Here is a 22,553-nt window from a genome sequence, read left to right on the forward strand (position 1 = left end):
ATGGGTCATCTGGGGTTAACTATTTGCCTCTTGGTAGTTATTGCTCTAGTCTGTGATGCTACGTTCGTAGACCCTACACGAAAAAGGACAAAACGGCATCCTAAGTTGAAATCTGTCAAAGCGAAGGCTACAGGTAAGTAGACAGCACATCACGATATTAAATCATAATCCATTTTGTAATCGTGAACTTAACACATGGTATAAGCTGAGATACATTTTTATTTTGGTTCGATGTCTTACGTGCGGGTCATTTTCGTTGCGACAGAGGTAGAGCGCGTTTAATATGTCGCCGTGTCGTTCGCAAGGGCAAAAACGATGCAGCGTATTTCTTCACAGAAAACGTTGAGGAGAAAACGCAGCCGAGAACCGAAGCTCGTAGCGTGAATCCAAAAATTTGCAATAAAAGATAGACCTTTAATACTGACCTGAAGAAGTGGCATATATAAGCAATGTAGTTCTATATAATTATACTGCGCCACAAAAGTATCCGAACACTTTGTAAAAATCCTGATTTTAAAAGTAAACCATATTTGGGTAAGTTTACTTTTTTCAATAGACGCACTATCTAATCCTGCACATTATGACACCCAATCGAATCCAATGTGACCTCAAATAAAAGTTACATGCATTTGATTAGACGAAGGTCCAGTTTTAAAAGTGACAAACTGGCCTGGAGTGGTGGATGGTTAATTTGTGCGCATTTTATATTTAAATTTTAATAACACAAGAGGAATAAAAGAAAATTGAAAAAAAAGAACTGAAAAATAAAATAAACGTTGTGAAAAGCACAGAGAAAAAAACTGAAATAAAATCTTAAATAAAGCTTTACTGAATAAACTGTTGTTTCTCTGCTGCGTTTGAAGGAATCTTTCCGCCTTGTATAGCCCAGTTTGTTTTTCCTTGTTTTTTGCCAAATTGTTCATTTTAAAAAGTCAATTTTAATGACTTCACTTTTAAGCAATTTATACGCAATTTACGCTTGCGCTGCGATCACTAAATGGACCGTTTAGAGCAGTCACAGAAAAGATAATTTAAAGCAAACCTTAGCTCTTTAAAAATGACAATTACTGAACAGATGCTACCCATGCAGAACAGGGAGATGCATACACAAGTGGCGGGTTTGTAATATGAAACTGAGTTGTGTAACCTGTCAGTAATTACTTTTTCAGGTCCATGTACTAACTACCCATGTGATGCATCATGTGACATGAGGATAGCCCCATGCAACGGTCTCATATTTGAAGACGAGTTTGATACCTTTGACATGGACACCTGGGAACACGAGTTTACAGCTGGAGGAGGAGGCGTGAGTATAATTTGAGGCATAATTTTAAAAAAAAACTGGCCTGCGTCAGACGCCATCTGTCAATCAAACTCAGAAACGATTTGTTTGCGTCGTGTTTATTGAAATAACAACATTTTAAAAGTATTTGACGACGGAAAAAGATATTCAACGACGGAAACGTTTACAATATAATCACAAAGTTGAACAAATAGACAATTTTGCTGCACAGTAGTCTGATGATGTTGTTGCATTTATACGTATAGACAGACCACCCGCTTTGTAGAAGGTCACAAAGCGTTTCTGAGTTTGATTGACAGATGGCGTCTGACGCAGGCTCATGGGAGAGCGTGGCGCAATGGTTAGGGCACTTGCCTTTAGTGCATGAGATCCCGGGTTCAATTCCCGGCGGTGATGATTTGCTGGGATATGAAAAAAAAAAAAAAAAGTCTGAAATTAATTGGCAACATCTGTAGATTAAATTCAGACTTCCGCTCTCCCCGTGGTTCATTTAGAATTGGGTAAATGAATCATGAAAGTACTCCGTCCTTCGGAGGGGACGTTAAGCCGTCGGTCCCGTGTGCAGAGAGTCATATCTGTGCATGTATTTCGCAGCCAGTTTCGAAAAGAGTAGGGTGTTAACCCCTGACTGTTCCCTAACCCGTCCCGGTGTTCAAATGGACCCCAATGGAAATAAGCTTCAATAGAGGTTTTCTTTGGTTATCCAGGGTTGTCACAATCCGAACAAATAAAAAAAAAACACTTCGAGAACTACTGTCTACAAGCTGTTACGGCAGTGCAGAGGTGGTCACGTGCATATTTTTTAAAACGTATTTATAAATATAGTCGAAGCATACTGGCGACAGGCTTTGCGTTTCCGGTTCTCCGCTGTGACATTTGGTTCTCATGTTTTTTTGGGGGATAGGCTTTTACGACGGAATTTTATAGCTTGTTCGCCGTCGGTACAGCTTTGGTACTGTCACGTTTTTGTCAGGAGTAGCTCTAACTTCTTACCTAAAAATGAGTTCTGAGTTGTTATTTTCAGTTAAAATCATTAATCTGGTCGATCGGATGTATTATTTTCATTCTCTCCGTTTTCTGCCGCGGAAAACAATACGGGAAATGTTTGACACTGCAGAAGACGTTTCCTGTAACAAAAATACTGTAACAAACATGTGATATTATCATTGACTTTGTGCAACTGCATTTTTACTCGCCGCACAAAATAGCCACTGCTATTAATTGAACCATTTTGACCAAATACCTTATACTTTTTAATCTAGTGGTATTTTTCAAACTGTTTACTTTATTTTGATACACCCTGTATGTTGATATCCAATAAAGACCCTATTTCCAAATCGGTGTATTTCCGAAGATATCATCAACAAACTTCCTCGGTCGGTAATATACCGATTTGGAACATCTAATTTCAATTATATCAGTTAATCAGACAAAATATGAGCTTTTACCTGATACCAAAATCTTTATTTTGATGTTGTAAAGTGGGGGATGAGGTTGTCAATCGCTTCACCTACCTTTAACATTTTAGAGAATGTTTATTAATATTTTGTTTAGTTTCTAGAAGACCAAACAGACAATGGTAACCTTCAATGAAAAATTATACAAAAGCAATAATCCTCTTAACATTCTCCCGCTTTACAGAATTGGGAGTTCCAATACTACAGCAATAACCGAAGCAATAGTTACGTTCGTGATGGTACACTCTTTATCAAGCCTGTAAGTACTGTATACTCATCCACGTATTCATCATGCCGTATTTTGTAAAGCAAATGTATCCTATCCTATACGCTGGCGAAGTTACGTAATTAATCGGATTAATTTCCATAGCAATAGGTGAAAACAATTTTGAACATATCGCGCTTCACTACAAGTAGGTTACACTCATCACCTGTGTATGTCTGTAATCGTAGACCGAATACAATACTGGCCTTTTCAAAGATACTAATTTTACAGGTGCAAGTGATCAGCATGATATGGTTCAATGCAGAGGTACCGCGTGAACGTATCAGTGCAGCGCGGTATATTCAAAAATTGTTTTCACCTATTGCTATGGTAGTTAATCCGATTATTACGTAACTTCGCCAGCGTATTGAAATAATCCATGGTGTGTAAAAGATTTATCACTCATGTGGATCAACTTTATCGGTAGTGTTGGTAACAGAGACCCTACTAATCATATGTTTATTTAGTGATAGTATACGCTGGCGAAGTTACGTAATTAATCGGATTAACTACCATAGCAAGAGGTACAAACAATTTTGAATATACCGCGCTGCACTACAAGCAGGTTGCACTCATCACCTGTCGTCAACCATATAATAGATTGAAAACAATACCGCTCTTTTCAAAGAGACTAATCTTACAGGTGCAAGTGATTAGCATTTCTTTGACATCTAATGGTTCAATGCAGAGGTACTGCATGAACGTAGTAGTGCAGTGCGATATAATCAAAAATTGTTTGTACCTATTGCTATGGTAGTTAATCGGATTATTACGTAACTTCGCCAGCGTATTGGAACTGCACTCCTTGATAAATTTTGTGACTAATTTTGCATTTTTCTCAAAAAATAACTACACACTGGTAACAAAAGTTATCTATATTATAGGGGCAACGAATCCAATTACTTCACTGAAATGTCAGTGGTTAAAGTTGTCTATTATATAAAATTTATGTTAAGAAACAATGTACATTCTAGAGGTACCTCTTTTCTTATCATAAATAACGTACTGCTTGTCTTAAGTCACTGAAATGCCAGTGTAGTAACTGGTTTCCTTAATATATATAACTTTATTACCAGTGTGTTATTATTTTGTTGAGAAAAATGCAAATATAGTCACTCATTTATCACGGGGTGTAGTAACACCTTAACTCTTGTCCTACTAGCCAATGTTTTGTAACACGATTTAGAAGGGAACCAATATTTCTCTATTAAACGTCACTCAGCAAACACAAGAACGTTTCTAAAGCGTTTTAAACCGGTTAAATTTTGGGTTTGGGGTTAGATAAAAAGGTTTTAATAACATTAAATATTTGTTTATAAGGGTTAAGAACATTGTAAAAAAAAATCAAAATGTTATTGTAACATTTTTTTGCAAACGTTTTTTGCCAAATAGTTTGTCAACACTTAGATAACATTATAATTATTGGAATATTTGCAGTAGGTTATCAGCAAAAGTTTCTGAATGCTATGAAAACATTTTATACCCTTTATTATTACCTTTATATAGCCCGATATTAAAACGTTTTCTGGCAACCTTTTCTAACCTGTTGCGAATGATGTTCCAAAACGTTCCAAAACGTTTTGGGTTTGCTGGGGATATACTTTTATAATTTGGTACCAATGTATACCCAGTGGGCACACCTGACGTTGAAATCACGTTGAAATCACGTTGAAATTTCGACATCTAAATCAATTTCCACGTTGATATCAGGTTGAAATAACATTGTATTTGCAAATGGACTTCAACCTTATGGACAACGTTGTATCAACGTTGAAATTTCAACCTGATTTCAACTAACCTCTAGGTTACTCGACGATGTATCAACTTCGACGATGTATCAACGTTGATTCAACGTCGAAATTCTAACCTGTGCCCACTGGGTAGCTATGGGTCTCCTCTATCCAGTGATGCCAAATAATACATTTCCCACGTTGACCAAAGTTGTAATGTGCATCTTCCTTTGATCCATTTGTAGCTCACAATTGTCCTCGTGTTTCCCCATTAAAATCTGAAATTATAGTCATTTCAGTAGCGGGTCAGTGGAACGATTTGTAAATTTTGTCTCCCCCCGGCTGGGTGGTAACAGTTCACCCCTGATCACTATGAGGACATAGTGTGACCGCGTCCTTAAACACCTAGTCTCCCTACAAATGTGCTTATATTAATCATTTTACACCTGCATGATCATATGAAGCATTTTAGAACAGTGTCTTTTAAGCCGTGCAGGACTCTCCTAAAAAGGCTATTTCTAGCGGCGAAGTGATAGTAAATGCTACTAAAAAGATATTGGTAATTGGACTAAGCTAGCTCTATATCCAATTTAGAAGACCTACGCAGGGCCATGGGTGGCTGTCTGTCTATAGTAGTCCTTCAAGGAGGACCACGCTCCATTTAGTACGATAGTCCACGCCGTCAGGCGTGGGTCCTTCTACATTCGACAAATCCTTCCCGGAAAGTCGGGGGAAATGTCAAACTGATTAACCACGCCTACTGACAGCTACTAATGATATTAAGCCAATCCGATTGACTGAATATCATCAATAGCTGTCAGTAGGTGTGGCTTGCCTACCTGCTACCAGAACACTAGATTCTAGCTTGGTATTGACACAAGTATTGCGTAACAAAATTTATTATTAATCCTCTTTAGTTGCATATGTGTTAATGCTATTATAATACTCGGTTTTCTTCTTACCCTCAGTTCACTGACCTGTAGGTTGCACACAATCAGTTCCTTTTGTCATCAATACATTTAATATTGTCCTGGTTAACCACGATTCGTTATTATTTTTGTAGAGGTTGTGCTTGAAATTATTGATTGGCTACAAACAAAGGATTTGAACCGATGTTCTTCACCGTAATCATTGGGCAGTCATGAGTGCAGTACATTCAATCAAATGTTAATTGTCATCAACCTATTTGATCGTAGTGCATTTGTTATGTGTGTGAGACGAACTGTCTCGGTAGATTGCAATCATGCTTTTGTTTAATGGATTTGAGTAGTCCGCCATATTTACGGTATACGTCATATGCACAACCTCTATTAATTGTGATTCGTTTAAGGGATCTAAAATGAGCGTTTGTTGCGTTTCGATAGTATTTTTTGTGGCACATGAGAGCACCTCAGACCTATCGAATTGTATTCTGAATACGAAGCATGTCTTTCTGATATCAAATAATTTTCATTTTTTGAAAATCACAATATAATACAAATTTTATGACAAATTATAAAAATTTGATATTTTTCGAATTTTTGATATATAACAGTCTTCGAAGTAAATTATATAAATCTAATGATATATTCTTAAAGTGTATGTAGCAGGGAGGAAAAGCCGACGGTCAATTGAAAATTTTGACCTTTCATATTGAAGATATGGATTTTGTTCCCAAAAAGACCTATTTTTTTTTTGGTTTTTTTAGAAAAAAAAATCCATATCTTCAATACGAAAGGTCAAATTTTCAATTGATCGTCGGCTTTTCAACCCACCTACATACACTTTAAGTATAAATCATCAGATTTATAAAGTTTACTTCAAGTACTGTTAAATATCAAAATATCAATTTTAATGATTTGCCATAAAATGTGTATTAAGTTGCGAATTTCAAAAATTCAAAATTATTTGATATCAGAATGACATTCTTCGTATTCAGAATGCAATTCGATATGTCTGATGTGCTCTAATGTCCCTTAACATGTTTAAGAAAAATATAGAATTGGAGGACACACGCTTCTTAAAAACTTTGGGTTTCACTCATTTATTTACTTTAGGGGGTATAATACCATGATTTTCATCCCAATGACATAGTTCAATAACCTCAATTAAATATTCAATAGTGAAAATTTGACCTCAAGTTGCAGAGTATGAGTTTTTGTACCCATATTTTCAAAGGTCATTCAATGAATATACAAATGTATTGGGGTTAAAGAATTGTGTCCTTATTAGATGAGAATGTTGTGGATCCTAGTGTAAGACCATGAAGACCTACCAATTGAGAGACTGATTATAAATTGAGTGGTTGCTTGACTCGATTACTTGATTGATATTTTAACACCAAGATACAGTACATTAATTACGACACTACGATCATGTAATTTGTTAATAATCATAATTGATCGATTGATCAAACGAATGATTATTAATTGATACTTGATGAGTAGTTTAATGATTGACTGACTATTAATTCATATCAATCTAATAAGTTATTGTGATTCTATTCTATTATTATATTATATTGATTGATAGGATGACCATATCAATTAATTGATTAATCAATTCATTAAATGATTTTGATTGTTTTCTTGATTGTTTGTTGAATACTTTATTGATTGGTTGAATGAACCAACGATTGAGTGATTATTCTAAGAATCCCTTGAACTTGAAGAACAGTTTGCATCCATTTTCCGAAAATTGGAGTAACTTTTAATTTTTCACCCCTAGCATGCAAATTGACCTTGGACCTGTCGAGCCTCAAAACTTGGTAACTATGTGTCCTACATGCAAATATTTTACACTGTGATCCTTAGACCCAGACAAACAATTTGACATGTTTTTTGTGAATTTGGAGCATGTTTAATTTTTGCCCCCTATATGACTATGAGTATGTAGGGTCTTTGAGGGTCTTTTTTGAGGGTCACGGAGTTCCAACTTGCCGCTTGATGCTTATTTCCAAAATGATGCACATTTCCAAAATAGAGCCAGACAAATACATAACACTGATTTTACAAAATAAATCAATATGATATCACGATTTAGGCCAACACTGGTCTATCGAAACCCAGCTACTTCAAAAGTGTGAAGTGTTTTGATCCATGCAACAGGGGGATGACCAAAGAGCTTTTAATAGAAATAGAGTCGCAATAGATTATATAATCTTTTGTTCGTTTGATGCCGATTAGAAGTTGCGACAGGCTATTCATAAAAGTGGTACCATTGTTTCGAAGAAAGGGTTCCGCCATTAAATTGGTCACTGATCCGGCATCATATTAACGCTCTACACAACAGGCGAGTATCAATAAGTGACCACGCTACAGTCATGTGTAAGGGCAGTCATGTGTAAAGTGGTACCATTGTAGTCATGTATCCCAAATGTGTGCTTGTGTGGGTCTGAAGACTATAAGGAGGCTTTAGCTGTCGATGCCATCATCTTTACCACCCACCTGACGATAGGCGTTTCATTTAAATAAATTGAATGCTCTTGGTGATCGATAACACATTAGAATGTATGAAGGCTGCCATGTCCAGTCCATATATCTGTATTACACTATAATGGTAATCGCTATACGTATACATGTAAGTATAAGTATAGGCCTATGAAGGTTGTTTTTAAGAAATTTCCATTTAATCTTATTTTAAGAAGGAGATTGGTATAGAAATAGTGGCGTACCCAAAGAGGGGAGGGGGTTGGGGAGGGGCAGATTCCCATCTGTGAGAAGTCTTGGGAGGGGAGGAGGGAGGAAGAAGGGAGGAGGGGATATGGAGAATGAGAGAGGGCTGGAGGAAGGGAGAATTAAAAAAATATAATAAAGACAAGTAGATAAATAGACATATAAGGAAAATGATGGGAATGAGAGAGGGAGGGTGAGAGGGGACAATGAGAGCGAGGGAGTGATAAAGTGTAGGTCTAGGAAAGAATATGTACAGAGAAGGGAAAAGAAAGGAATGATGAATACATTTAATAATAATTATTAGGCCTATATAATAACTAAACACATAACAGCACTGGGCAGCCATTCGACGATGTCAATGCTTTTATTCGTTACGTAATTAAAACGCCCAGTCACATGTATTTCACACCTACCAAACACAACTCACCCAATTTCGCAAACTGGACGTTGAATGTACACTCTCATGAATATTGATTGCCAACATTTTCCAATATGTCAGCGCTCTAATCGGAAACAATAGAACAATAGACCCTGCAGAGCGTTGGGTTTGACACTCTTATTCACATGTTTATTTACAACGCAAACCTATATCGAATCCCGGTGGTTTGCGAATAATGAAATGTCTGCATCCCAGGATCAATTAAACCCTGGTATGAATTATTTATTAGCTTTCGCCACGATCCGTTTTGCAATAACATAAAATCACTTCAAATAACAGCCCGTTGAGTTCAATGAACTACGCCCCGAAACCGATGGAGTTGTGCTTTATAAAGAAGCTCTCCCATTGACCTCTATTCAGGTCAGTGAGCTCTCCATACACAAATGAAGAAGTACAATAGGACAAGGCCAGCACCTATGACCTGCTTAGTGACATGTTATTTTGAAGTCTTCTAAAGCTTAATATCTTGAAGAGTAGTATTCGTTTGTGCATATGGACTGCGCATTTATGATGCAAAATATTAGTTCTTATATAAAATTACAAATATTGGAATTATGACACACGGTATAGGTGATATATAAAACGACTAATAAAATCATGTCATCATGGCGTCATGTCAAAGATTCATTATATCCCGTATGTTTGTCTAAATTAATTAATATTTTGAGAACAATTTCTACCCCCATTTAATATGTACTCAGGTGGAACCTGACTTTTTTCAATTTTCATTTCTTTTTATGTAACAAATTCAGGTTTTTCCATTGCGCGGGGTCGCCGGCAATACAAATTTAGGCTAACATTAAATAAACGCGGAATTAAGAATAGGCGTTTCTAGTACATACAGCGTCTGACTCTACCTGAGGACCTAGCCTGAGTCCCATGGGCTCCAAGAATGGCTCTCCATACACAAATGAACAAATACAATGAAGGGTCGCCATTGCTCTCCATACACAAATGAACAAATACAATGGAGAGTCCGACTGCCATGCAAATGAGCCAAGTGTCCTCTCAAGGTATGCTCTGTGCATGCAATCTCAAAATCAATCGATTGAGATGACCAGTCCCAGTTACATAACAGATGCGGTTAAATGATGGGCGGGGTTACCAACCATATTTGGAGTTATTACGTTGTCATTAACTGAGTTGGTTCAGGTCACTGCTTATGGTAATTCGAGTGCGCTGCTGGGGGTAGCCAACGAATTTATAAGGACCAACGCCTGACGGCGTTGATTGTAGTGCTAAATATTGCGTTGGTCCTGTATGGACTAGTCTATAGCGGCATAAATCTAAATATATAAATGCATTTTATTCTGTTTCCTATTTTCTATGTAATTTCCTTCATTGCTCTTAAGCTCAGTCCTCTTTATGGGGCTAATTTATAGTTTAACCTTGATCGCTATTAAAAATACAGTTTAACCATGATTTTGTTTTAATCTAGTTAACAATTTTATCATCTTCTACAGACCCTAACGGAAGATAGCCACGGAGGACCAGACTTCCTTAGATCGGGAGTACTCAGTCTCTGGGGTAAGAGTGCTATATTTATGTGATTTTAATACTGAGCAAGTATGCGGCTGTCGAATTTGCAAACCATGGGTAACCCCCGAATGCGAGCAGTCAACGCAGTGGTATCCATTACTTACAAAACGAATTGCGACATTTCAATGAAACAAGTTAATCAAATTGACCAATTCATGCTTATTGATAATTTGGTGGACAATAAACATGAACCTAAATGTTATTAAACTTGAACTTGGAGCAAGTTATTAAAGCCGTAATGTACGATTTCCGTCACATTTTAATCTTGTTATTCCTCACTCAAAATGCTGAAATAATTTTAGTAATAACTGCTGGGAAGGGTTTCTGTCCATTTTAAGCTTAATTATAACTTTATGTTAAAATCGCTCTCAGGACTGTTGAACTACTAACATATAGGCATAAGTTGGGAAATGCGAAAACATTACAAATATGCCAAAAAATCAGGTTTGAAAACAAATTAACTAATTTTATTACATTTTGGCTTCAAGAAAACTATTTTGTGCAAAAAAAAATGGTTGTCTAATTTAAGGAGTTATCTGATATTGTCAAAACAAACCAGCTTGTCTGATAACTACGGATAACTATATCAACCCAATTCAATTAATCTGCTCTTTTGTAATTATTGGTATAAGGTGGATCTCCCGCTAACCTATGTACTGGCAATGCCTGGTGGGGTTGTGAGAGAGCCGGCACTACGGATAACTATATCAACCCAATTCAATGAATCTGCTCTTTTGTAATTATTGGTATTAGGTGGATCTCCCGCTAACCTATGTACTGGCAATGCCTGGTGGGGTTGTGAGAGAGCCGGCACTACGGATAACTATATCAACCCAATTCAATTAATCTGCTCTTTTGTAATTATTGGTATTAGGTGGATCTCTCGCTAACCTATGTACTGGCAATGCCTGGTGGGGTTGTGAGAGAGCCGGTACTACGGATAACTATATCAACCCAATTCAATTAATCTGCTCTTTTGTAATTATTGGTATTAGGTGGATCTCCCGCTAACCTATGTACTGGCAATGCCTGGTGGGGTTGTGAGAGAGCCGGTACTACGGATAACTATATCAACCCAATTCAATTAATCTGCTCTTTTGTAATTATTGGTATTAGGTGGATCTCCCGCTAACCTATGTACTGGCAATGCCTGGTGGGGTTGTGAGAGAGCCGGTACTACGGATAACTATATCAACCCAATTCAATTAATCTGCTCTTTTGTAATTATTGCTATTAGGTGGATCTCCCGCTAACCTATGTACTGGCAATGCCTGGTGGGGTTGTGAGAGAGCCGGCACCACGGATAACTATATCAACCCAATTCAATTAATCTGCTCTTTTGTAATTATTGGTATTAGGTGGATCTCCCGCTAACCTATGTACTGGCAATGCCTGGTGGGGTTGTGAGAGAGCCGGTACTACGGATAACTATATCAACCCAATTCAATTAATCTGCTCTTTTGTAATTATTGGTATCTCGGTGGTCTCCCGCTACCCTATGTACTGGCAATGCCTGGTGGGGTTGTGAGAGAGCCGGTACTACGGATAACTATATCAACCCAATTCAATTAATCTGCTCTTTTGTAATTATTGGTATAAGGTGGATCTCCCGCTAACTTATGTACTGGCAATGCATGGTGGGGTTGTGAGAGAACCGGTACCACGGATAACTATATCAACCCAATTCAATCTGCTCGTCTAAGGACTGTCAACTCACTTGGTTTCACCTACGGTAAAGTCGAGGTATCGGCTAAGATGCCTGTTGGAGATTGGTTATGGCCAGGTAAACTAAGAAAATATTAAAATACCGCGCATAAATATTATTCCCAGCCAATTTCTAATTCATTAGTATTGATCGATCGATCGATCGATCGATCGATTGATTGATTGATTGATTGATTGATTGATTGATTGATTGATTAATTGATTGTTTGATTGCTTGCTTGCTTGCTTGCTTGATTGATTGATTGATTGATTGATTGATTGATTGATTGATTGATTGATTGATTGATTGATTGACATTGATTGATTCATTCATTCATTGCGTCATCATTGAATCATTAGGTGATAGATAAATTGAATGATTCATTCATTCATTCATTCTTTGCGTAATGTTTAACGTTTAAGCTTTATCAAAATGGAGGACTTTCATCAATAGGTTCTACTTAAGGGTACACAATGTTTTGTTGGTCGAAATATGTGTTTGAAAAATAACACTTTGATATTTTGCAAAAGTTCATTCTACAAATCATATACTTTGCCTGATTTATTGTTGTTAATGAGTTATGCCCTCTTTACAACATAACTCGAGAACCACTGACCCAACAAAAGTATAATTATCTGTGATATTTGAATTCTTTTACACACGCGCTATGAAATGATCAATGCAATGTTTGCCAAAGTTCACTATGATTGCAAGATGCTGTGAACTACCAAATCGCAAAAGTTTAGAATAGTTGCTAACCTTAAAGGTGGGTAACCTGATTGACAATCTCATCCCCACTTTACCTCATCAAAATGCTGATTTTGGTATCAGATGAAAGCTCATATTTTTCTCATAAATATATTGAAATTTGGCGTTCCAAATCGGTATATTGCGAAGAAATCATCAACAAACTGCCGAATTTGTCTCAAACACGGTATACCATATTTGGGACTAATTAGGCATTATTTGATGATATCTTCGGAAATAGACTGAGTTGGAACTTCTCATTCAATATGTTTATGAGAACAATAGGGCTTTTCACTTAAAATCAATATATTACATGATCATGATGATTATCAGTAATAAAAACACTGCAGACTACCAATATCAAGCTGTATAAATGTCGGCAATTTCATTAGGAATTAATCACATTTACAAAAAACATTTACACGTTTTGTTTGTTGTTGTTTTGTTTTTTGGTTTGTTTTTTGGTTTTTTTGCATGAGTGCTTGAAAGGGATGACATTTTATGTTATACGTAAGTTTTAAAGAATTTGATTTTCCAAACATATCAGGTCACCTTCCCTTAATGTTTGACGTTATTTAGGTTTTATCAAAATGGAGGACTTCCATCAATAGGTTCTTCTTAAGACTACATGGTGTCAAATAGGCATGATTTTGATTGGGTGTAGCATTGACACTTAATATGAAAACTTTCGTTTTATTGATTTTATTATTTATTATTTGTTATTTATTATTTATTATTTATTATTTATTATTTATTATTTATTATTTATTATTTATTATTTATTATTTATTATTTTTATTTTATTTATTCTTTATTTGATTCTTTGTTTGTTTATTTTCGTAGCTATTTGGCTGTTACCAGTCGATAACCCATATGGTGGATGGCCCGCATCAGGTGAAATTGATATTGTAGAAGCCCGTGGTAAGATTGTTAATATTAATTTATTTCTTATTTGTACGAGTCTATTAGATTTCCATTTTAAATATTAGCAGTCAAATTGTAAGAGCGCAGCCAGGTTGGGAAAGGTCCAAAATAAAGTTCTTTAATCGAAATGTCTAAAATAAATTTGTTAGTATCTTTAATTGATTAAGGGAAGGGGTATGAACGTTTGGACAGTATTTATTGTGGAACATTAGAGCACATCAGATATATCGAATTGCATTGATTTTTTGAAATTCGCAATGTAATACACATTTTATGGCAAATCATTAAAAATTGATATTTTTGATATTTAACAGTACTCGAAGTAAACTTTATAAATCTGATGATTTCTAACTAAAGTGTATGTAGGTGGGATGAAATCCATAAACACCAAAAAAATTTCTGCCAGGCAACCGACCCACCTTTGAAAAATAGGTCTTTTGGGGAAAAAAATCCATATCTTCAATATGAAAGGCCAAAATTTTCAATTGATCGTCGGCTTTTCCTCCCAGCTACATACACTTTAAGACTATATCATTAAATTTGTAAAATTTACTTCGAGGACTGTTATATCTCCAAAATGTGAAAAATATCAAATTTTAATAATTTGTCATAAAATTTGTATTATATCGTGAATTTTGTAAAATGAAAATTATTTGATATCAGAAAGACATTCTTCGTATTCAGAATGCAATTCGATAGGTCTGATGTGCTCTCATGTCCCACAAAAAAATGCTGTCGAAACGCTCAAAACGCTCATTCCAGTTCCCTTAAGTACTTTAATTGGATGTTAAAATAACGAGCATTGCTTGTTAAATTGATGGCAACATGCATATTCTTGGTTTTATGCAGTTTTCAAGGCAATTATTGAGAGTTAACCTATTCTGTTGCCTAATTGCCCCAATACACGACACAGGTTTTTAAAATCAAATACTACATTATAAAGAATCATCTTTATACATCATATATAAAGATTTAAGATCATCAGATTATTTTCCCAGGTCGTTTCAATACCGCAGGGAGTGGGTTCTCGATTTTTTTGTTTTTTTTTTTTTTGGTAGGGGTTTGCGGCTGGTATTTCGAAACCATACCCCATAGCAAATTTGCCCAATTTTGTTATAAATTTCATAAAGTTGGCTGAGCAATTGCCACCTTTTTCCATTTTTTTTCTTGTTGTTGTAGAAATTTTTTGAAAAAATCACCCCCATCCGGTTCGGAACCAGTTTTTGAAAATTTATACCAAGTTATACCAAACAGCTTGAAAATGCAAACCAAATGTATCACACTTCCCCGTATCCACCTTTTCTTTAAAGACATCCCCCCGGTTTCGTAACCAACGTCTTCCTCCCCTGTTTTGCATCAAGTTTTCAAAAATATTTTCTGAATGAACTTTTTATACCTTTAATATAACCCGGCAGTTAAAAGCTTTCTGTAAAACGTTTAGTGTTTTCAGGGTATTGATATCAAACAACGGAAAATAGTGAAAATTAATTTTAAATCAATAGTTTTTGTCATCAATAAAAAACAAACATTCTGGCCCGACCCGACTGGTTTTTGCTTATTTGTCCTGAATATCTGTGATTAATAATAATATTCTTATATTATTTTGCTGCTTAAGGTAATCTTCAGCTCACAGACAAAGGTACTTCTGTTGGTGTGGATCAAGTGGGATCCACGATGCACTGGGGACCATTTTTTTCACTTAATAGCTGGGATAGGACTCACGGCTCAACGTAAGGCGAAAAACAAAAGAAGTTTTGTCTCTCAAATCCACGCATGCGCATAAGTATGTGAGCGTAGTCCTATAATGCAAATCTTCCAATGATTTGTAGTGTACTAAGCAACCTCATAACGATATATACAAGCATATCCATTTGGTATCGTTTGTCCATGCGTGGATTGCACATATTTCTGAGTGAATTTTCTTTTTTATCCCTTCCAACTTCCAAGGCCAGGAAATGTGTTATGGACTCCTTATGTGTTATTTGGAAAGAATGCGCGTGTACCGCGCGAAAATTTTATTGTAACTGCAATTTTGGCCAATATTTTAAATGATTTTTGATTTTGATAATTGTTTGATCCTCCTATATTGGAAACCCCCCTTTGATGAGGACAATTAAAGCCCCTTAATTTGCTTATTAAAATATTTTATTTGTTTTCTTTTACGTTCAGCAACTTACAAAATGGCCACTACGGAGAGGCATTTCATCTATACACGCTGGAATGGACTCCTACAGAAATTACGTAGGTCTTATTAAAAAGTTCCTTTCCAATACTACAGTTTGATCAGCTCGTAATCGGCGGGAATTGTTAGGCTTTTATAACTTCGCCGAAAAGTAGGCCCACATTAAAAGTGTCATAGTTGACCTGTCTGGTCTCTATTGTGTGCGTTAAAGAAAACAGACAACGTACCGGACTTGAATGAATAATTTGTGATGTTTTGGTAAGAGGTCACAAGACAATTCTCGAAATAAAATATATAGATATTAATCCGCCGATTACGAGCTGATCAAAGTATAGTTTCTAAATTGAGCTAGATCTAATGGATGCTTTAGGTCAATAGGAACGGCGAAATGCGATAGTCTATTCAATAATAATTATCTCATTCTAATTTGACAGTCATAACCATTACACGGGTACAAATTCAAGTACATATTCAAAAAAGAACGAAGAGAAAGAGAGAACGGAACAATGCTAAAAGTCAGTAAGAACAATCAATTCCTGTGTCGTACGAATCGTCTATTCTAATACAACAAATCAGTCATCGTCATGTCGTAATCCGAGAGTTTGTGTAAAGCAAAGTGACTGCAAAATCTTTTTTTTTCAGACTCGAATCCCCACGCTTGCGCCACTCACCAAATTCAATTAATTTTATGAATAATCTCATTTTGTTTGCGTTAAAATACTATGAGTATTATTCCCTCCAAATAGCATTCATTCTCCAATGCGCGGATTCTCTCTGTGAGCTTATAGGTTTGGGATGAATGACCGTCTTACCCGTGTATGTCAACGGCACTGCTTATGTTACACTGATCCACTGGCGTAATTAGCGGGGGGTAGGTAGGGGCAACGTGCCCCGGGCGCTACCCTTAGGTGGCGCCAAATTGACCAATTCAACATCGATTCTGCGCCCCTCCAAGCGATGAAAGTCAAAAATTAAGTAGTGATAGGCCTTATTATTTTGTCCAAAATTTCTAGCGCTCCGCGCAAAAATTGTTTCAAAAATTGAGGTGGGGGCATTATGTATCCTTGCACGCCACAACCCCTAGCTACGCCACTGCCAGCGTCTAAGATATTCTTGGGTGGGGTAGGGGCGCCAATTTTGTTTCTTGCCCCGGGCGCTACCAACCCTAGTTACGCCACTGCACTGATCTGTTGTAAATAATAAATAATATATAAATGTGTTGGCACTGAACCATTCAGAAATATCCAATAAGAGAGCAGCTTAATCATCCATTCAGTACACAGCTTCAGGAACCAATCAGAGCACAGAAGAAGGCGTTAGTTTCTCATTCCTATTTATTTATTTAGTTATTTATTTATTTATTTATTTATATTTATGTTTTTGTGATGCTGTTTTGGAAATTATTTAATATTGCTCAAATCTTTGGAACTGGTTGCTCAATTTCGATGGATGTTTCTGCAAAATCCAGTATTGTAAATGATTTTTACTATCCTATAGGATACTGAAAATTTAAGATTTCCGAGTTCCGACTAATTTTACTTGATCGCATCACATTTATCTATTTATTTATTTATTTATTTATTTATTTATTTATTTATTTATTTATTTATTTATTTATTTATCCATTTATTTATTTATTTATTTATTTATTTATTTATTTATTTATTTATTTATTTATTTATTTATTTATTTATTTATTTATTTATTTATTCATTTAGAATTTCGGTAGATAGCAAAGTTGTCATGCGAGCAGATCCTGGACCTAATGGATTCTATGACTTTGGAGATTTTGCCAATAGAGCACCCAATACACAGAACCCATGGGAAAACTCACCTAACAAGATGGCACCGTTTGATAGAGAGGTAAACACTATGGATACAAGAGCCTCACCCCAATGGCATAGTCCAATAACCTCAATTACATAATCATAATGCAAAATTTGACTTCAAGTTGCAGAGTATGAGTTTTTGTACCCAAATCTTCAAAGGTCATTCAATGAATGTACATGTATTAGGGTTTAAGAACTGTTCCCCTGATAGATAAGCATTCACGTAGTGAAAGTAGCTCACAAAAAAGAGCTATGGATCTATTTTGCTAAATACCCCAAACCTGTACATGGAGCATATTCAAGCTTGCGCGGAGATGAGAGTATGCTGTGCCTTTAAAAAACGATAACTCGTCGGTCACATCACATATTGTTTTATACGAAAACATACAAATGCTTTTCACATACAGAGCTTTACAATAATGTTTTTAGATTTATAGCTAAATTAATTTTCCTCAAATGGGTTTTTTTTATGGAGCAGACTCTTGACATTTTGAATTTTGGTGAATTCTACAAGCCAATCTTTCGAGTAACATTGTGTAACATGGTATTAAAGTTATAACTCTGTGTATGAAACGAGTTTGTTTAAAATGGTATTAAACTTATATATCGGTCTGTATATGATGTGACCAACGACCTAATACAAAGAGTAACTAGTCCGTTTTACAAGTCGCCATTGGTTGGATTGTTGACGGAAATCCCTCCTTTGCATATAGATCACCAGAAAATCAATTCTGTAAAAGTTACATTATTATCAAGGATTCTCGAGTAATAATATCCAGCAAACACAAAAACGTTTTAAAAACGTTTTAATAAGTTATATTTTAGCTTTTGGTTTACATAAAAACGTTTTAATAACATTAAAATGTCGGGTTATATAAAGATCATGAAAACGTTTTAAAACGTTTTGTATGAAAACACACTCCAACAATATTTTTAAAATGTTTTCAAAAATGTTATTGTAAACAATTTTTGCAAACATGTTTTGCCAAATATTTTGTCAACATTTAAATAACATTATGTTAAAATATTTGCACCCAGCAAACACAGAAATGTTCTTAAAATGTTTTTTTCAAAACGTTTTAATAACATTTAAATGTCGGGTTATTTAAAGGTCATGAAAACGTTTTTAAAACGTTATTGTAAATATTTTGGGCAAACATTTTTCGCAAAATATTTTTTCAACCCCAAAATAACATTCTGTTTAGAATGTTTTGTATCATGTTTTCAAAAATGTTTTTGGAATGTTATTAAAACGTTTTTATACCCTTTATATAACCCGACATTTAAACGTTTTCTGTAAAACATTTTTTGTTTGCTGAGCAGTAGATTATCAAAAAATGATTTTTAATGTTATGAAAATGTTTTATACCCTTAATATACCCTTTATATAACTCGACATTTAAACGTTTTCTGACAACCTTTTATAACCTTTTGCGAATGATGTCGAAAACGTTTTGTGTTTGCTGGGATACTATAGGATAAGCCACACGTTTGCGCAAATGAAGTCAGTCAGTCAATACACGATCATGCATGTGATGCCATGAGCTGTGTAGGAGTGTGAAAGAGGTGATGCATGTTTACGTCATCGTTTCAAAAAAATTAAATTAAAAAACGGCGAACAATTGGTCGTTTCTTTCCATTACTATCATATTGTGATAAACCAAGTAGCTGAGAAGTTAGCTCAATATGCTAGGAAAATATTCTCTGCGATGGCCCCATGATGAGACTGGCTAAATAAGCTGTATTTGTTGCTGGAAAGGGTCTGAATTAATCTGAATCTTGGAAAAATAGCTCGAAATAGGTTTCCTCTGCCGATGTTAGACTTGATCAAGACGGACTGTCGTTTGTACTGTATCGGTCTAAATGTACATATTTCGTACATATTTTAGCTCGAAAATCAATATTCTCTCTACTAACACAAAATTTAATGAAAAGGTTATTTCTTTCCTAAAACAAATACACGTACTTTCAAATTGCGTTACAATCGTATGTGTACTTGCACGTCTGGAACTAAGACTAATTTGCGCACCGAAATGTTCAAGAACTGTCAATCATGGACGGAAGCTGTCAAATAAAATACATGATAAGTACTTTTGACTGATAAAGCAGTAACTCGCATCATAGCCGTGCACAAGTATGTAAGTTTTAGGCTGCGCACCGGATTGCATAGCAACCGGCATAGCAACTGTCAATCAATGTCAATCAAAGTCAATCAAACTGCCGGCGAAGTGACTTCACTTTTTATACAGGGATTGAATACGAGTGTCACGGCCCTGGTATTATACAAGCTATATTGTAGAATAAAGTTACTAGTTGGGCAATGTAGTACTGGGCTATTCAAGTTGAAATCCATATACCCCCTATGGAAGACATGACCTTAATCTTCTACACATTTGAAATACACACTCCCTGTTTGGTAGATTAAGGTCATGTCATCCATAGTGGTGTATGGATTAGTCCAATAATAGCAAACCTTGTGACATGTATCCTGTACACAGGTAGTCTTCAAATTGGTTCATAATAGACATACAGGTTGGATCAAGAATAAGTGCCGCATTGGATTCAGCTATCAGCTTCCCGGATGCGTAATTTCTTTCTGCAACCATAATGGGCCGCAATGCGATAACACATAGTACATACATGAAATTATACGCCTATGAGGCTAGATATAACACGAGTTTATTACCATTATTATTTCCTCTTACTTAATAAAATAAAAAGAAATCGATAGAATTAAAATGCGAACCCACAATCTATGTATCCATAGTCTAATGCCTACACGACTGTGCTATGATTCGTTGTGCCAGAAATGTGTTTGTTTATGATACTTATTGATTACGGAATAAAGTGCATACACACAATATACTATTACTAGTATATTAGTACTAATAAATACGAATATAATCCTAACCCTAACCCTAACCCTAACCCTAACCCTAATCCCTAACCCTAACCCTTACCATAACCCTAACCCTAAGCCCTAACCCTAACCTTAACCCTAACCCTAACCTAACCCCTAAACTCCAACCCTAACCCTAACCCTAACCCTAACCCTTACCCTAACCCTAACCCTAACCCTAACCCTAACCCTAACCCTAACCCTTACCCTAACCCTAACCATAAGACCCTAACCCTAAGACCCTAACCCTGGCAATAATGAACCTTGCCTCGGACTATGCGGTTAGTGATATATTGCGGCCCATTATGGTTGCAGAAAGAAATTAAGCTTCCCGCGTACATCCTCTCATATTGTGATTTCAGTTGCTTGATAAAAGGCCTCTCTGCTCTCTCGCTCTCTCTGCTTATGAAGGGCTGTAATGGCGTAGCTAGGGGTGGGCCACCCTGGAAAAATCTGGGGGTGGTTTGGAGGGAGAAGGGAAAAAAGAGAAAGGAAAGGGGGAAAGAAAAAAGAAAAGAAGGGAAATGAAGAAAAAAGAAAGAAGGGGAAAGGAGGTAGTTGGCAAACTCAGGGCAGTGGGAGGGGGCAAGGGAGACAAGAGACAACCTTCAAGGGGGGAAAATTGGCAAATTGATCCCCTGTTTAATTATTGGATACATCTTGATTTGTTTTTTGTTTTGTTTTGTTTTGGGGTTGGGTTTTTTCTGTGGGGGTCACAAATGAGGTGTCAAATAAAAGATGACATCTTCCGCAATAAAACGTTTTGTTTTATTGCATGACTTAAAACCAATGGCGGCTTATAAAACTGAGTAGATACTTTCTGTGCTAGGTTTATTTTAGTGCATGATGGGATATTGACAAAGGTCTATGATCTTTCTTCCAGAAGACCAGATTCAATATTTTGTTATAAATGTATAATGTCAATAATGAATAGTCGAGAATTCTTGTTCGAAATGTTTTACTAAAATCAAATCTTTAACCGCTTCTTTCCCCTGCAGTTTTACATCATCATGAACGTTGCAGTAGGTGGTACTGGTGGTTTTTTCTCCGATGGTTTAGTTAACAAACCCTATCCTAAACCATGGAAGGACACATCAGGCACGGCACCTAAAGATTTTTATTTAGCCAAGGATGATTGGTATCCCACGTGGAACGGAGAAGATGCGGCACTGCAAATTAAATATATCAGAGTTTGGGCACATGGATCCTACTAAGGCGGCAAACTTTAATGATGCTGTTTTGTTGTGATCACCGCATGATACCGAATAACACCCATATCCTTCCTTTGTATTATTCAACGATAGAGGGCGAAGTTGCCTATTTTTGACCTTGGTCGTGTAAAGCACTTTACATGTGCGATACGGCACGGAATAGCAATGTTATTCAGCATTATGCACAATTCATGACGAAATCAAACAAATTATCTTTATTAGAGGAGTGAGAGAATCGTTTAATATCTGATGACAATCACAGATTTATGTACAAAACATTTTGCCTAAATGCTTCATGTAACGATCAACAGTTAGTATAAATAGGTAAATATAATCATGTAATTCCACCCGTTTGTTGCTTTTTGTTGCAGTTGAATTCGAAATTCAACCACATCCAGACATTTTAGAGCTTGTATTGAATATTGAGCGTAGATTTTGACATACAAATTTAGAATTCCTTACCTGAAAAACATTTCATAATTGGGAACACGTTTTTACTCTGTGTAGGTTTAATAGAAAGCTTAATTAAGGCACATTAATTGGAACCGTACTGTATACTTAAATATGTTAAAACAGGTCAAAATACTCGTCGGATATTGAACAATAAATCTCTACCGAAATACTGATTTCTAAAACCATAATCAAGGTGAATTTTGGTCTCAATTTTGTT

General features: G+C 35.9%; 1 protein-coding gene across 1 annotated transcript; it reads left to right on the top strand.

Annotated features, from left to right (window-relative positions):
• Positions 1 to 21,938, top strand: LOC140171189 (beta-1,3-glucan-binding protein-like). The gene is made up of 10 exons (XM_072194397.1): positions 1 to 133; positions 1,155 to 1,306; positions 2,945 to 3,019; positions 10,311 to 10,374; positions 11,987 to 12,169; positions 13,682 to 13,759; positions 15,378 to 15,492; positions 15,932 to 16,003; positions 17,663 to 17,807; positions 21,671 to 21,938. Exons 1-10 carry the CDS (start codon positions 1 to 3, stop codon positions 21,884 to 21,886), a joined length of 1,233 nt encoding a protein of 410 aa, XP_072050498.1. The 3' UTR covers positions 21,887 to 21,938.
• Positions 21,939 to 22,553: the final 615 nt, after the last annotated feature.

Source organism: Amphiura filiformis, chromosome 2 (genome assembly GCF_039555335.1).
Source record: "Amphiura filiformis chromosome 2, Afil_fr2py, whole genome shotgun sequence".
Taxonomy (NCBI): Eukaryota; Metazoa; Echinodermata; class Ophiuroidea; order Amphilepidida; family Amphiuridae; genus Amphiura; species Amphiura filiformis.

What these genes read in the sequence shown, in the direction of transcription:
- LOC140171189 (XM_072194397.1), top strand. Translation starts at nt 1, where the DNA reads ATGGGTCATCTGGGGTTAACTATTTGCCTCTTGGTAGTTATTGCTCTA. An exon ending in GTACACTCTTTATCAAGCCT is followed by an intron (nt 3,020 to 10,310) that starts GTAAGTACTGTA and finishes CATCTTCTACAG; the next exon opens with ACCCTAACGGAAGATAGCCA. An exon ending in GGGAGTACTCAGTCTCTGGG is followed by an intron (nt 10,375 to 11,986) that starts GTAAGAGTGCTA and finishes TATTGGTATAAG; the next exon opens with GTGGATCTCCCGCTAACTTA.